The sequence below is a fragment of the Ictalurus furcatus genome, chromosome 11 (assembly GCF_023375685.1).
Source record: "Ictalurus furcatus strain D&B chromosome 11, Billie_1.0, whole genome shotgun sequence".
NCBI classification, from domain to species: domain Eukaryota; kingdom Metazoa; phylum Chordata; class Actinopteri; order Siluriformes; family Ictaluridae; genus Ictalurus; species Ictalurus furcatus.
The window spans coordinates 7,849,267-7,866,483 of record NC_071265.1 but is presented as its reverse complement, the minus strand read 5'-3'; the positions used below and the strand labels follow the sequence as shown (position 1 = coordinate 7,866,483).

The 17,217-nt window shown below is 41.3% G+C and overlaps 1 protein-coding gene across 5 annotated transcripts in view; it reads left to right on the top strand.

Annotated features, from left to right (window-relative positions):
• Positions 1-17,217, top strand: part of mast2 (microtubule associated serine/threonine kinase 2) — a 151,399-nt gene that overhangs the window by 76,348 nt on the left and 57,834 nt on the right. For all 5 annotated transcript variants that reach the window (XM_053636474.1, XM_053636473.1, XM_053636472.1 and 2 more), the window contains one exon: positions 13,251-13,282. In XM_053636474.1, coding sequence (XP_053492449.1) covers positions 13,251-13,282 — 32 coding nt within the window. The remainder of the gene's footprint in view (positions 1-13,250; positions 13,283-17,217) is intronic.

Genomic DNA, 17,217 nt, shown 5'->3' with positions numbered 1-17,217 from the left:
TGTCAAAGAATGTGTGAGAATGTTTGAGGTGAAAAATAGCTGTACCATTAACTAACGTTTATTTATTTATTCCTTTTTTTTTCTTTTTTTTTCCCCCGCTGCATGAGAAGTGAAAGCCTTGTGCTTTAGTAGGACAGAAATGAGAGCAGTGCTCCCTTTTCTTAAATTAATTACTACACTGCAGACGTGGAACGGTTTTAAAGGGGAAACGCTGCTGTAGGGATTACATTATATTCTCATTATGAGTTCTCTAAGAGGAGCCAGCTTAAAAAAATAAATAAATAAATAGATAAAAAAAAAAAAAAATTCAGGAGCAAGATGGAGTTTTTTTCCCCAGAGTGTAAGTTTGTTTCCCATTGTTTTCTATTTACTTGTTGTATAATAAGCTGTAGAGGTTGGAAACCTAAAGGAGCATACGAGCTTCATGTATCTTAACCAGGCTTATAAAGCTGCAAGTATGAAACACCATATTGATTTATGAATGGATTTCTGCCCCCTCATTGTTTGCTACCCTCTCTCTCTCTCTCTCTCTCTCTCTCTCTCTCTCTCCCCCTCCCTATCTCTCTGTTTATCTGATTCCTCATCTCTGTGTCAGCAGGTAATATTCAGATGTTGTATTTGCAGTGTGTCAGTATAGCGGGCTCCTTTTGATCGTCCTCCACTCGTGCACTCTCCTCCCTGAGGACCAAGACTCCTCTGTTTTTCCCCTTCCTCTAATGAGGACCATCTTTTCATCCCCGTTCATCTCTCCTCGTCTGTCCGTGACGTGTAATTCCTTGTCTTCGTACCTCAATTTGCACTGGTTCTGTTTGAGGTCTGAACGTATGTTTATTTTGTCACATTATTCTCTCCCTCCCTCTCTCTCTCTCTCTCTCCCTCTCTCTCTCTCTCTCCCCTGTTTTATCCGTCTGTGTGAATGTGTCATGGTCTGTCTTGTCTCTGTTGTTGATCCCTGTTCGCTTTAAGGCGCTTTATGTTTCTGTATTTATTCAGTTTTTCTCGTTACAGTTGCCTCACGGTTGTTTGGTGAGTTCTGAGCCAAGACGTGTGAGTCTGGAGGCTAAACGTGTGTGTGTGTGTGTGCGCGTGCGAGTTTGAGAAAGAGACGGTTTCTCTCCAGAGGTGTTTCTGTGGAAGTCACTGTGGTGTTTGCTGAGGGTGAGAATTACACATTTACACCTGTCACAGGTAGTTGGACCTGAGTGCAAAATAGTGGAGGTTTTTCTGTCTGCTTTCTGGTAATGAACTCTCATTGGTCTCGCAGCTTAATAGGTGAAAGAAGAAAATAAAGGAGATGACGTTATATCACTCTGTTATTATTCTCCATCATTCCAAAAGCATTTTTTCAGGAGAAGCGGATGTCGTAGTTGTAGAGGTTGTTCAGAATGAATCGTACTTTAATATTCATGTCAGTGATTGACACTTTTTGTTGTAAGCACGTTCCTACAGCTGTGTATAAAACATCTGCTCAGAGGATGAACAGTTTCTACTTGCTGGTCACGCTATCGGTGGTTGTCTATCAATCCATACAGGATTTCAGAGGTTTTTGTAATGTTGTGGAAAAAATGGCTGATCTTGCCACGGCTTTTAAAAAAAATGTGCACAGTATTTGAATTAGTGAAATCGCACGAAATTGTTCTGCACGGTCTTGCACAGTGATGTTTGTTGTTTGGTAAATGAGACCTTTAGCGTTACTCGTGTTCGACACACGTGAATCGAAGAGGCGCGTCGCGATGACGTCACATGACACGTCTCGACCCGAACCTGTGGAAAATCCTCCGAATATTGGGGAGTTTGCTTGATTTTGCGTTAATTTCTCTGATCGTAAAACTGTGAAATCCTGGAGGAAGTGAAAAGGTTCTAGGGTGTGGCTTCAGAGCGAACACTATATTGATGGACTGTATTTGTTCAACCAAGTACCAAATCAAGATAAAGCAGTGTGTGAATGAAACGACGTGATTATAATCTGATTACACACCTCTCTTAACCCCGGAAACAGTGCTAACTGTAGCTCGGTACGTGATGTGCCTCCTTTATACTGAACATTAATGTTAGGTGACAGTAAATGTCTGTGTTAATTACCAAATGTTTTCTGCCTCGTTCACCGGGCTTCAATGAGAATCACTATCCCCTAAAGTCATCTGAAATGGTATAGACATTTGGATTTGGTCTTTAGGTTGTTTACTGTGTAAGAGTGAAGGCCCTCGTTCCGGCAGCTTCTATAGCCTATTCCCCAGCCTATCATTTTTCTTTTTTCCTCTAATTACTTGTAACGTCCTTTGCATTCTGCTTCAGAATTAGACTAGACAAGATTTACCCTCGCAAGCAAAACAGATTCAGATCATTTCACCCGAGTCTTATTCAGTTTACATTAAGGTTCTGAACTGACTACTAAGTCCTGCTTTAGTCCAGGGGTAACTTTTTGATCTGCCTGAAATAATATATCGATATATAGTTGGGGTCATAAGTTTACATACATCTTGCACACTCTGCAAAATGTTAATACTTTTTTTTTATTTATTTTTTTTAAGGGCTCATTAAAATTGCATTTTTTTTTTACTTAGTTCTGCCCTGAATAAGCGATTTCACATAACAGATGTTTACACAATAATAACTGAATTTACCCAAATGAACCAGTTCAAAAGATTACATACCCGTGTATGTACATACTGTGTGTCGTTACCTGGATGATCAGCGACTGTGTTTATGTTTTGTGATAGTTCATTTTGAGTCTCTTGTTTGTCCTGAGCAGTTAAACTACCCCCTGTTCTTCAGAAAAATCCTCCAGGTCCTGCACATTCTTTACTTTTCCAGCATCTTCTGCATATCTGATCCCTTTCCAACAGCGATTATATGATGTTGAGATTGATCTTTTCACACTGAGGACGACTGAGGGACTCGTACACGACTATTACAAAAGGTGCAAACATTCACTGATGCTCGAAGGCAACACGATACAATAAGAGCCAGGGGGGTGTAAACTTTCGAACAGGATGATCGGCGTAAATTGTTATTATTTCATCTTCTGGGAAACATGTAACTATCTTATGTAGCGTCTGAAGGGTGGTACTAAATGGAAAAAATAAGCAGTTTACACATACTAACAATTAATAGTTCAGACATTCACCTCTCAAGCCACACAATACAGTATACGTGAATAGTAATGACACCGGCTTGTAGTGACATATTATTTAGTATGTTGTTTGGGCCGCAGCCCGATATTTGCAACTTCTACCAGGGAAAAAAAGGAAATAATAACCAGAAATAAGCGTATATTGAGCACTTCAGAAGCCCTGATCAGCCTGCAGTGCTCATGCACAGCTCATCAGCTACCGAATACACGTCATCTAATGTTATCTAGTGAACCCCTGACACAGCCTCAGCAACTCGCAGCAGCTCAGGAACATATTATTATATTATAGACCTTTTTTTTTTTTTTTCCCCTCCTCGACCCGAGAATCAAGTTTTATTTTTAACTGCGACGTCCTACACACTGTAGCTTTAAATATGCTTTTCATAATGTTCTACAAGTCTTCTCGAGATACAACTTCTGTGAGCATCACCCAAACAAAACCTTTTTTCTCCTGTCTTTTGTCTGCTGGTTGTTGTTCTGACTTCGTTGCTCCAGTTCTGAACTCGTACTGTATTTTTGGCCTGCTAGGCGATGAGGAAATACAGTGTATTGCAAGCGATTTCCACATTTCTTTCCCCTCTGGATAAGAGACGGTATCGGAGACGGACACAGCGCTGCTGATGTTTACTGATACGGGCGTTCGAGTGCATGCGACTGTCGTGAATATCGGCTTCAGCGTGTTGGCACTACTGAGGATTAAAACTGGCGCCGGTTCAGATGAAAGACTCGAGACAAATTCATGCGTGATGCAGTGTGCCCTCCCCCTGTGCTTAACCCGTTTCAAACAAATGACCATTTTCCAGTAGTACAAATCGAAAAACAAATCCCTGCCAATCTTCACTCCATCATTGTGTGTAATTCTCTCTCCATTATTTCTCCATAAAGGCATACACACCGAATTAGAATATGTAAGCGCTAATTAGTGTTTCTCTATGTTTCTCATTTGGACCTTATGATGGAGGGCGATATGATTAGGCAGACTGATCAGTACGGATTATCTTTCCTCGTCTGCAGAGGAAATGCTGAAAAGAAGGCGGAGGTGGTGGCGGGTCTTCGATTAAAGCCGTTCTTTTATAAGCATACAGCAATAGCGGGGATAATAAGTTAGGGAGGAAAAGTACGGCGCCTGCTAATTGTGCTGATTTCACACACGCTCGGTTTGATGGGCAGCTGCAGCAGCCGTGTGCGCGTGCGTGTGTGTGTGTGTGTGTGTGTGTGTGTGTTTGGCTCATTTGAGACCGGCAGGTGCAGAGTGTGAATACTTTCCCAACCGTCCTTTCTTTGCTCTTGCTTAATGTCGAGCCTCCTCATTGGCCCATTTTAGTGCTTTCTGGATCTTTTGAGTATAAATGAGACCGAGCTTGTCCGAGACACAGTACACACATCCGTGCAGCTGGATCAAGTCCATTCTCTGCTCTGTACCACACATGGAAATGACATAGTGAGGTCTGGCTATCATCTTCTCCTCTTCTCTTCTTTATCATAGTGTGTGATCACAATTTAAACTCCGTCAGAGTGCATTTGAGATTTCCTCGGTTAGTACGAGTACCTCCGGATGCCGTCAGCCATTAAGATTTTTATTTTTTTTTCCTCCGTCCTCCCCCTTCTTTAAGCCGTCAATCATGTAGTCGATAACTCCGTTCTGAAGGTTGGGTGGATGAACTGAGCACTAATGCTTTCAATGACATCATCGGAGTTATTTCCATGATGCACCCAGTTCTCTAATTAATATTACTCTCTTATTAATACTTTTCCTGTCACTTTCCACTCCCTCACCCAGCTCTGCATGTTCTCCCCCTTCCTTAAATGATTTATTTTTATTTTGGCAATTAGTTAAGACCGGCTTAGTGCTGCACCCCCATTTAATCCCCCGTGGGGTGATTAAAAAGGCAGCAGCCTAGTTTACACTGATTGTTTGAGTTTGTGTTAGAAGAAGCTGCACCACTCCTCAGTAAATTCCTCTTCATAACATAGTATTGTAGTGGATTAATGTGTGTGTGTGTGTGTGTGTGTGTGTGTGTGTGTGTGGGGGGGGTTTTGTTTTTTAAACAGTTGCCCATATGTTAGCCAAATGGCCTGTAGTTATATCTGAGAAGTTATAAAAAACACACTCGGTAACATTTTTCTTTTTAAAGAACATCACTACAGGAATTATAGACTGTATAACACACTGTCTGTGTCGAAGAACTTGAACTTGAGATTCTGAATTCAGACTTCATTCAGACTTTCCCTCAGACTTATTGTAAGGGGAAGCTAAAGGTCAGTTCCCCCCCCAATTCAGTAATCATGAAGGTTAACACTCGAAACCAGCATCCACGTCTTTTCGAACTACTGCTCATGCCGCGTCACAGAGCAGCATAACACACTCAGAGGGAAGCGCTATCTGCCGCCTTCCTCATACACGAGCTCACGGACACCCGCGATTGGCTAGTGTCGCCGTGACTCGAGAAGATGTGAATATTATCTGCAGTTCGCCTCTCGTCCTGAACATGTCACCATCTTTTCATGTTTTGAATTATGAAAACATGAAAAATTCAAATAATCATTAACATTCAAAAAATTCAAAATTTGTTACCATTCAAAAAATTCAAAATTCGTTAACGTTCAAAAAATTCAAAATTTGCTAACGTTCAAAAAATTCAAAATTCGTTAACATTCAAAAAATTCATTATCATTCAAAAAATTCATGTTTATAAACATGATTTAAGTTAATAAATTTCACTGTTGCACATGTACAATGTTTCAATATTTCTTTTTACAGTAACGTGCAGTTTGTGCTTCGCTTGTGTGCATTGTACGCACATATTTATGATTTCTTGTTACAATGTATGTTACTCAAAGTAAAAGTAATTAAACATAATTGTTTGGGCCCTGTTGTTAAAGTAAATGTGTATTTCCGTAATATAGCCTAGTAGGAGGGTTTCATTTACCAGCATGTATATTAAAACACGGATTCTATGTCTGCAAAACTAACATTTTAAATGAAATATTGATAACCAATCCATGTTGAATCGAATTGAAACCATATGAATAACCCTACTGCATATCAAGAGCAAATAAATAATAGGACAACAAAATAGCTATGTTGCAACTAGGAAGCCATCAAATTTCATCAAAAAAAAAAAAAACCCACACACCTAGATGAATAGTCTTCTTATATGATATTGTTTGTAAATTGGATGAATAATCAAGATAAATGTGGTTTCAGAAATAACAATCTTAGCCATGATTGCCGAGCCCTTTAAATTTTTCAAGATATAATTTTTTTTTTGCCATTATGCCCATTTAAATGCAATTTTATGGATTGGTGAAATAGTCTTTCTTATATCCTTGCAGCTAGATAAGCTGTTGTGTCTGTTCCAGTGTCCTATAAACTAAGGAATGGTCGGGAACGCTTTAGAGAAAAATACCTCCCGCTTCCCGAGCTAACAGTCTGGAAATGCAGAACCACCAGACACGCTGCCTTGTACATTTAAAGAGTATAACCGTTTGGTTCAGAATAGAGAGTATACTTAAACATCACTGTCAATAGCCGTCATTATCTTACTGCCCCCGTAACCCCTCTCTCCTTCCCTCTCCTGCTCAGGAAGGAAGCAGGTCATCCCTTCATCCCCTCTAATAGGCTCATTAGTCCTGCTGTAATGAAATAAAGCACGAGCTGTGTGCAGAGGCTCAACATTGTGTTTTTTTTTCCCCTTCACTACAGCATCGGTAATGGAGCAGCCTGAGATTTGCAGGTCTCTGATCTGTTCTCGAACTCATCCCCACTGCTCTGACCTCTCACTTCTCCAGACAGCGTGTGTCACTCAGCACAAATGAGCCGAGCCTGCTAGAAGAGATGAGCCATGTCTCTGCTCACCAAACCTATCAATAGCTAATTAAGCTTATTGAGCAGCATGCACTAATGTCATTTACTGGTATTAGCGAGGAGATTTCCATCCCTCCATCCATCATCTCCCATGCTTCTGTAACTTTTTTGAAATTGAGATGATATACTTTGCCAATTGTGCTTCCTTTTGTAGCTGTGTTTATTATTATTTTTTTAGCCAATTGTGTGGTGGTTTTTACAGCAGCGTTATATTGCATCCTGGAGTAATTATGATGGCAGCTGAAAGGATCTCTCCTGTTTTTTCATCACGGCTCTGTGTTATTGTATAGAGATTAGCTCCTGTGCGTCTGTGGCTCAGTCGGAGCGTGAGTGTGGTGTGAGTGAATACGGTGGGTGATCTGCTCTGCTCTCTGTCCTGGCACCGCTGCCACTCCACACACTCCATTTCCAAGCTGGCACACACTCAGACCACCCAGGACCCCTGCTTGGATACGCCGAGGTCAGCTAAGGGACAAAAAACCCAGAGCCAAGGCTGTCAATCACATCCCTGAGAGACCGTGCACGATTGTGTGTACTGTGCTGCGAAGCACAATCCCATTTTCTGACCATGAATAACTCTCTTTGTGGCTTCTGTCGAAGAGTTCTGATTTGTTTAGCTTTCCTAACAAATGCGTCCCGAAGGTAGAAAGCAAGAATGATCTTCCTTTGCATGTGTGCGCCATAGAGCATTCCTTTTGAATACAATGTTTTAGGCAGCATTCATTATAGATAGATGTGTGACATTGATGTGGAATTAGAGATGGGATTTGATTGATTTTGAGTTGTAAATGTTGGCGTTATAGGACGTGTGGTGGATTAGTGGTTAGCACGTTTGCCTCACACCTGCGGGGTTGTGGGTTCTATGCCCGCCACGGCCCTGTGTGTGTGCGGAGTTCGCATGTTCTCCCCGTCCTGCGGGGGTTTCATCCAGGTACTCCGGTTTCCTCCCCCAGTCCAAAGACATGCATGGTAGGCTGATTGGCATGTCCAAAGTGTCCGTAGTGTATGAATGGGTATGTGATTGTGCCCTGTGATGGATTGGCACCCTGTCCGGGGTGTACCCCGCCTTGTACCCCATGCTCCCTGGGATAGGCTTCAGGTTCCTCCGACCCTGTAGGATAAGCGGTATAGAAAATGGATGGATGGTTATGCATATGTATTCTGTTCTTCCTGCAGTATGACCACTTAACCAATTAATCATGAAAAATACATGACTGAAAGTACACCAGAACGGAAAAACATGATTTATAAATGAATAAATTCTCTTGAATGACTTCTGAGTATACTATTATTATTATTATTATATTCTGATTATTTAAATAGGTTTATAGATTATATCAAAATAGGTTTAGGTCAAATTTGGTAATTAAGTCTAAAAGCATGAAAGTCAGTTTTCTATTTAAATTCGTCAGTGTTCATGACGAGGTATCTGAAAGCCTTCTGGAGCCTGGCTCAGGCTTGAAGGAGAATGGATCATTTCTTATTTATTTACTAAATAATGTATTATTTAGTAGGATATTTTTGAGTACTGTTGGCATTTTTTAGTTTACACATGTACTCCAGTGAATATAAGAATATCTCATTTTTCTCATCCCACTCCTATTTTGTGTACGTTTTTCTCTCAGACAGGCGTTTGTGATGAAAGCTGAACTCTTGGGGTGAATCTAAACCTAAAAGTCTGCTTGCTTTCTTAAGAATGGTGAAGAAAGCAAGCTTGCACTGGTAAATATTGCATAGGTTAACCCTCGACACCTCCACTTCCATTTACGGCCATGAGGCCCGCACCGTATCTACACTCCTGATCACCTGACGGTTTCAACGAGCAGCCCCTTTTCAAATCCCTGTCTCGCGTGCATCCGATTTAGCCACACACTGCTGTTTTACTGTCCATCTCTTTGATTACATTTCCTTGCACTCTGGCCCGCTGTCATGCTGGATGACTTGAGGAATATTGATGCGCTCCATAAGGAGATTGGTTTTTGTGAGCATGTGCTCCAAACTGTCAGTCCAGCTAATTTCACTGCTCTGCCTTTTAGCCCATGGTCATGATGGAACCTGGTCATGGGTGGGGTGTGTGTGTGTGTGTGTGTGTGTGTGTGTGTGTGTGTGTGGGGCTGAGAGCACAATGCACAACAGCTGCTGTCTAGTGGTTCAGACACCACCCTGTATTGCTTTATGTAATCAGTCTGCCGGGGTAGCTGTCTCTCAGTCTATCCGTCATGAGTTTGTTTATTTATTTATTTATTTATTTATTTATTTATTTTCTGCAACGTAGATTATAAAAAATGCACTGCTAAAAATGATCTCTTGTACCATCTTGCTGAGGAGAAAACATTCCATAGCCTAGTGATGGGCAATGTGGGTTTCCATCTATTTTGATCAATGTACCCTTTTTTAAATTTTTTATTTTTTATTTTTATTTTTTAAACTTGTGTTTGTTTAAATCTGAATGAAATGGATCAGCCACAACCCTGAACAGGGTAAAGCAGTTAAGGGCTTTAAGGGTTGTTTGTTTGAACGTTTCATTCTTCCCTGAACTTAAAGTTAAGGTTTCATGCATGAAGAGTTTGAACATTGTTAACTGCAGTCCAGATGTTGACACAGCGAAGTATTTCAGTGGACTGAACCAAGCTCCACCCCCACCATCCAACTCTCCGATGCCCGCCAACCACATCTTTTCAAAGCGCTATCCGCCTCCTTATGCGTGCACAAGCTCACAGACACCCATGATTGGCTAGTGTCGCTGTGATTGACAGGGGAGAGAGTGTACACCCCTCCTGCCAAGAAAGCACGGCCAAATTTGCTTTATCGGGCTCGCATCCACGGCTGGTTATGACATCGTTGGTATTCAAACTCACGATCTCTAGACACGGGATTCTAGTTTTTTAAAACGTGAACCATTACGGCTTCTGGATCCTCTGATGTGGCGTTTTTTAAAATTCTTTAGCTCTGGGGGGGAAAAAATGGGTTATCTCTAGACAAAAATCTTTTCAGAGTCACTGGTCACGAGTGGTAACGTGAAGCATCACTACAAACCGAAACGCAACCATTTCAAATTGATTTATAGCCTTAAATGGTCATTAAGGGTGACGCATTAAAAGGTAACAAATTGCAAAAAAAACAAACAACAACAGTTTTTAGAAAAGTCTAACGTGCTCCAGATTTTTCGAAAAGCTCCATATTTATTTAGCTGCCAATCGCCATGTTGTGTGCAAGAACATTTCCATCAGTAGTCGATGCCGCACTCGTTCAATTCTGAAAATATAAACCAGCTGCTCCATTTAGACAGGATGCGTAAAACACGCTGCGTCCACGTTGTGTCGTGACACCGCTGCTGAAATGCCAGGCAGGTTCAACAACAAATGCATCAGTTACATTTGAGTTTTTGCTCCATCACAAATCTGTACTGGTTTGTACCGCTCAGCATTAATAGCATGATTATTGAGTACTGTTGAGTACACTGAACTCATTAAAAGTCTAAACTGCTCAGTCAAATAGTTAATCGATGACTTGATTAATATTTCGATAGGCCAGAGTAGGTCATGTGACCTTTAGACACTGAACAATCGGTCTCAAAACATTGCAGTAGATGTCAGACCTACAAATCAGTGCTCCTCCTAAACATGTTAAATCCCCAGTATAGATGTCCAGAGTTAGAAATTGAGGGAAGGAGAGAAGAAAGATTAGAGAGTCCTGTGAAAACGTAATCTCTCGGAACATAGCGCCCATATCTCCAGCCAGTGGGAATATAAGGTCTGAACGGGCCTCTGACAGGAGTCACTGATTAAAAAAGTCCCGCTGCTTTTTGCTTAAGTGTGCACTTTGAAGTTTTAGAAGGTTCTCTGGCTCACTGTCCGGCCCACATATAGAATTGCAATCAAAATGATTCAACCCCCATTGCAAATCAGGTTTATTGTCAAAATGTACAGACTTCCAGCTGTTTGCAATGAACAAATCAAACAAAAACAATTGCAGTAGTTCAACACAACGAATGCTTCAAGTGTTTCCCCAAATTCAACTGAAAATGCAACTTATAATGATTTCTCCAGTTTCAAAATTATTCAACCCCCTGAATAGAATCCCTCACAACAGCACAATCAAGGGCTTAATTAGTTGCACCAGGTGTGCTTGAGCTGGAACACATGAAATACCTGAACTCGCTAGGGGTAGAAATATATGAAATACCTGGACAGGCAGGTTGTGAAAAACCCTCGAGTGACTGTAAAAGACCTGCAGCAAGACTTGGTGGCAACAGGCACTGAGGTTTCAGTGAGCACAGTAAGGCATGCACTAAAAGCAGAAGGTTTCCATGTCATAACTCCAAGACGTACACCACTACTGACCCAAAAGCACAAGAAAAGTCGCTCAAAATCATATAAATAAACCACAGAAGTTTGGGGATTCTGTTCTGTGTAGCAATGAATCAAAACTGGAACTTTTCGGCACAATGGATCAGCGGTATGTCTGGAGGAAGAAGAAGGAAGAAAGAACATTCTGTTCACAGTCAAGCATGGTGGTGGCTCGGTGATGCTCTGGGGCTGCTTTGCATCCTCTGGCACTGGAAACCTGCAGCGTGTGGAAGGCAAGATGGATTCATTGAAGTATCAGGAAGTCCTAGGAGAAAATGTCATGGTGTCTGTGAGGAAGCTGAAGCTTGGGCATCATTGGACCTTCTAACAGGACAATGATCCCAAGCATACCTCAAATTCCACCAAGGCTTGGTTGCAGAAGTAGTCCTGGAAGATTCTACAGGGCCATCACAGTCACCTGACTTGAACCCCATAGAAAATCTCTGGTGGGATTTGAAGAAGGCGGTTGCAGCACGCAAAACCAAGAATATTACTGAACTGAAGGCCATTGCTCATGAGGAATGGGCTAAGATTCCTCAGGAACGCTGCCAGAAGCTCTGCATCTCGTTTGCAGCAGGTCATTACAGCAAAAGAGTGCTCTACTAAGTACTGAAGATTTTTTCCGTGAAGGGGTTGAATAAATTTTGATTGCAGCTGTAACTTACAGACAGCCAAAGACACTCATCACTCTCAACTCTCCTACTACATGCATCCAGAATTACATCCAAATTAAATCAATCTCTCTCTCTCTCTCTATCGCTCGTCTCTATTGTTATATTTTGTTTCGGACACAGCCCTGACAGAGCCATTAAGCACTGCTGGCTGTCCTCTATAAAGGACAGCTGTTCTACTCCATTTCAGTAATAACGTTGGATTTGTCAGTGTACTAATTCGGTTAGTCCAGAAATAACAGGAAACATAATAGCACTCTGCTAAAGCAGCGTGTTTTTGTTAGCTGCTTTTGGTCAAAAGTGGCTCTGTATGCATGACCTCTGCTCCTCCACCCATGCATTTAATTCCCTTATCAACAGAGATCCTCCAGCGCAAACCGGTGTGTACACGCTGCGAGAGAAGCTAACGGCAGCGTTGGCTTGTTTGTTGACAACACGAGCTTACCCGATTGTACAAGCTTCATTTCAATCCACCTAATACACACCTTTCAAAAAAGTAAGAGCCTGTTGCCTTGATGGGACACGCGTGACCTTTTATTTGATTTATTTATTTATTAAATACTAAAAGGTGCTGTTGAGCTGAATTGATGCTCAGCTTTTTACACAGGTCATTTATTTGTTTGTTTGTTTGTTTTTAATTGTATGTATGAGCTGACTGCATCTGTGGCTGTGCATAGACCGGTTTTAATTTAGAAACTGGAGATGTTGATCATAGTGCTGTGTGTGTGTGTGTGTGTGTGTGTGTGTGTGTGTGCAGTCTTGCTCTGTTTATCCTCCCATGAATATTTACAATGGAGTGGATACGCTCCCTACAGGCAGAGACAGATGGAGTGGCCTTTTTCAGTTTGCATACCCTGCCCGATCAGTCTCCTATCAATAGGCAGTTATTCTAGTCTTAGTGTGTGTGTGAGTCTTTATATGCTTGTATGTTTTTTTTTGTTTGTTTGTTTGTTTGTTTGTTTTTTTTACTTGACGTGGAATCTTTGATCTTTAAGTGAGCACTTTGCATTAGCTTTGCTTTCATTTCATCCTCTTTAAAGCATCCATGTCTCATTTTGTCTAGAGAGCTCTATGGCTCTATGGTACGCCACTGCCATCTAGTGGCTGTTTTAACCTGCAAGCTTCACCATGCTACCGTTTCATCTGTTAAATAGTGAGTTGGTATTGTAGCATCGTGTCCGTCGAATGCTGTCTAATCTCATCGTCTTGCATTTGTGTTTATTTTGCAGAAGGAGCTGAGCCTTCCCCGAAGAGGCAGTTTGTGAGTATCCAAACTTTTTACCAACCGTTTCCTCTTACAGAATGAAGGAAAGTCCACTCTGAGCTGAGCGCAGCACGTCAGTGCCACCTCGTAATGCTAGACTGGTCAAAAATAGATAGATCCGATAGGATTGGTATGATAGGAATTGTAGAATAAACCACAACAGCAGCGTTTTATTGAGATGTTTGAAAGATGGCGCGTTATGGGTGCACACGTTATGACACGAATCATCAGGGATCAGTTTGTTTTAAAAAAAGAGCTGAATTAAACGTGAGAAGTAGAATGGATGAAGTAGTTTCCAAAGCTGCAAAAAATTCAAATCTAAGAACGACTGTGGGAAAATGAGGGCTCTTTGAGCTCGTGTTCTCATACACACATACGTTCGTTTCCATTACCATTTGCTGAAGTGATGACACTGTACCACGATTCCATGAAAACGAAACCCGGACCACTGCGTGTGAGAGGACCGGTCCTCTCAAAAGCAGTGGTCTGGGGTTCGTTTCCATGGAACCGTGGTACACTGGTTCTCTCAAAAGCAGTGGTCTGGGGTTCGTTTCCATGGAACCGTGGTACACTGGTTCTCTCAAAAGCAGTGGTCTGGGGTTCGTTTCCATGGAATCATGGTACAGTCAGGTGTGGAAGCTAACCACGCTCATGTGCTTGGTTCAACTCGTCACACTATTTCCACCAACATTACGAAAGTATAAACGGGAAGTAGTTGTTGTGGTTATCATCAGGAGATCAGCTCCTTTGCTCGTATGACGTTGACGATGACGTTCCCTGCACGTAGAACACGCTTTGCTTTGCCGTGTGATCGTTCCCACAACCATTTTAAAAAATGCAAACGTGTGAACCTAGTGCAAACCTGCATTCACAGAACTGGAGTGTGGAATTGTGCAAAAACTCCGCACCGTTCGGAAGGAGTTCTTCCATGTGAACGCGAGCACGTGATCACGAGGCCCACGTATTTGAACGTCAGGTGCTGGTCAGGGGTACGAGTGGAAACGTGTGTTTTTTAAGATGAATGTTCAAATCGGATGTTCTGTGACCCCTTCTCTGTGTGGGTGTGTGTGTGTGTGTGTCTCAATTTTTATGCATTCTCATTCTTCACATGCTTAAAAAGTGTAATACGTGCAGTTTTTATTCTACACATCCTTAAAGGCCATCCAGTGACCTTTGTGAGTTAGTAAGACGGTTTTAAAGGCACTAGTTGTGTCCCAGAAGAGCCGTTTTAAGAGCACTGGATGTGTCACGGGGCTCTCGCTGAGTTTGCACTGGTCATGTCTTGACAACGCTCTAAAACCGAAGATTAATAATCATAAGCTTTTTAATAACCAGGTCCCTGCAGGGTTTTGCGATCGCAGAGACGAACACAAAGTCAAGCAAACTCTGAGGAGATATGTTCGGACGAGCTTGAAATTTTTCAAAGTCACAGTGGATTTTCCAAAATTTCGGGTCATGTGATGTCATCACGACGCACGGTGACTCGAAGAGGCCTTCGAGTACAGCTAAAAGGTCTCATTTACCAACAGACATCACCGCGAAAGACAATTCGTGCAATTGCAGTTCAAGTAGTTGAACTACAAAAAAACCCAGCTCAATAGACGCAGCAAGTTGCATGGCAAATTTAGAAAAAAGCCGCAGCAAAATCATGCATTTTTGGCCGCAGCTATCACAAAAAACCTCTGCCGTGTCCTGTACGGACCGATTCATCATAAAGTGAACACATTAACTTGTTATAGCACTTCTGATGATTGTGTACCATACTGTAATACGAATTCGCCATCTACGAATAAACTGTGCTCTTGCTTGAAGCCGTCTCTAAAATCTCGTGGAAAAACCTGGGAGAAAATCTTTAAGTGATTAATTCTAAACGTCTCCTGGATGACAAACCACAACAGAACGGCTTACCTTCAGAATAGTGCTTCATCCTACCATTTGAAGAACTACGAATGGAAGTAATTAGGATGTCACTCATTGCTTGTTGTATTCGTAAATCTATATCCGGATGGATCCCCAAGTGGAAAAATGTGGTTATTATTAGAAAAGTTTATCAGGAAAGTGAAGCACTTTTTCCCTTTGACATCCTCTGAAACGAGCCAAATAAACATTTATGATTCCTGAAGATCTTGTGTGCAGCCGCCAGAGCACAGTGTAGTAATGCTGGTGTAGAGGTCAGAGGTCAGCAGGGTTCAGGTCTGGAGCAGATATAACAGCTGAGCATCTGTGCAGCCCCGAGCGTATTTTAACACTCCTCCAACCTATTTTTAACATGCCGGTGCCCCGTGAGTACATTTTCTACCCTTATGAGGTATCCTTATGTTTCTTTATACAATACGCAAGAGGAAATGAATGATATCTGCTAATCTACACAACCACTCAACCATATGGAGACACTTTTGGAGACTGAAATGTTCCTCATGATCTTAAAAACCTTTTGATCTGAAGGTGCGTGATTAAATGTTTGAAATCGGTGTTGTAGACAAAAATATAATCGTGCCAACATAATCATTTCTTTCACTAGAAAACTAACATTTTATTTACAAAAAAATCTTCTTTTTTTTTTTTATTATCGGACGACTTTTAAACGCAAATATTCTGAAAAGCTGCCAATAAGAGTCCAGCGTCGGTGTGAACTCCTTTAACACTGTTTAAAAAGCATCTCAGGGAAATTCCTCAAGAAATCGTTTGAGAAAATGCCAAGAATACATTTCTGGAAATTCTAGGCGTAAAGGGCGTCTACTTTGAAGATGCTAAAATGCTAAATTATTTTGATTTATTTTGGATTTTTTTTTTTTAATCACAACATAATTCCCACAGATCCATTTGTGTTACTCCAGAGTTTTTATGACTGTATTATTATTATTATTATTATTCTAAAAGGTAGGGAAATGATGATAATAATAAAAAATGAATAATGATTGTGTAAACTTTTGACCGGTAGTGTATTGTTACGTAATGAGACTATAAACGGAAGCAAGCACAGATCACAGATCACAGATCTTTATTCTCAAACTGAAGTCAATCATGAAACATGGTCTAGACTGGAAGAGAAAATCGAGGTTTAAACATGAAACTAGATTCGAGGCATGGAATAAGAACAGGACACGAAAACACGACCGCTTAGCCTAAAGAGGACGAAAACATACGTAGCATACTTAACTGTATTCACCTATACATTCATTTAATAATGCATGAAGTGCACTGCAACATGAGGGCTTTAAATAACAAACATAATCACGCTTGAATACAGACAGCTGGGACCAATAATGACCCACCCTCGATCATCAACCAATACCTGAACAGGAAGAGAACAAAACCAAAACAAAGGCACCTGTCCATAGGAAACAGTCCTCCTTACGTAATCTCGTGCACGCGTGCGCTCTCCAGCTGTCCGTGCATGCCGCAGCGCCATCTGCCGGCGAGATCGTGACATGTATATTAACGCCAATTATAAACTTACAAAAGATTATTATTGTTTTCTTAGTTCAGTATTTGAATTGTAAAAATCTCTGAGCTTGTTTTATTTATTTATTTATTTATTTATTTATATAAATCAGTAATTTGTTATCAGAACCTCAGCAAAGCTAAGTCTGACGCGTATGGTGTGTGGTGAGAATGAATTTTTGCCCTTTCGCTCACGTCTACAGTGTTTACACGTGTATAATACGTATAAATACAATGCTATACTATACAACGGTGTCTTGATCCGATACATTTTCCACTCACGCGCCACCTTAAAACGGCTCTCCGTTCTCAATCGGGTCAAAACATTCAACGTTAGAGACGTACAATAACTGAACCGATATAATGATCAGTTCAGACTCTTGGCAGCGTATAGCGGCGTAATAAACCTGTGCGTTAGATTGTTTGAAAAACGAAATTAAACATGATGAGGAATGCAGTACATCTTTAGCTTTGGGGTTTGGCCGTGC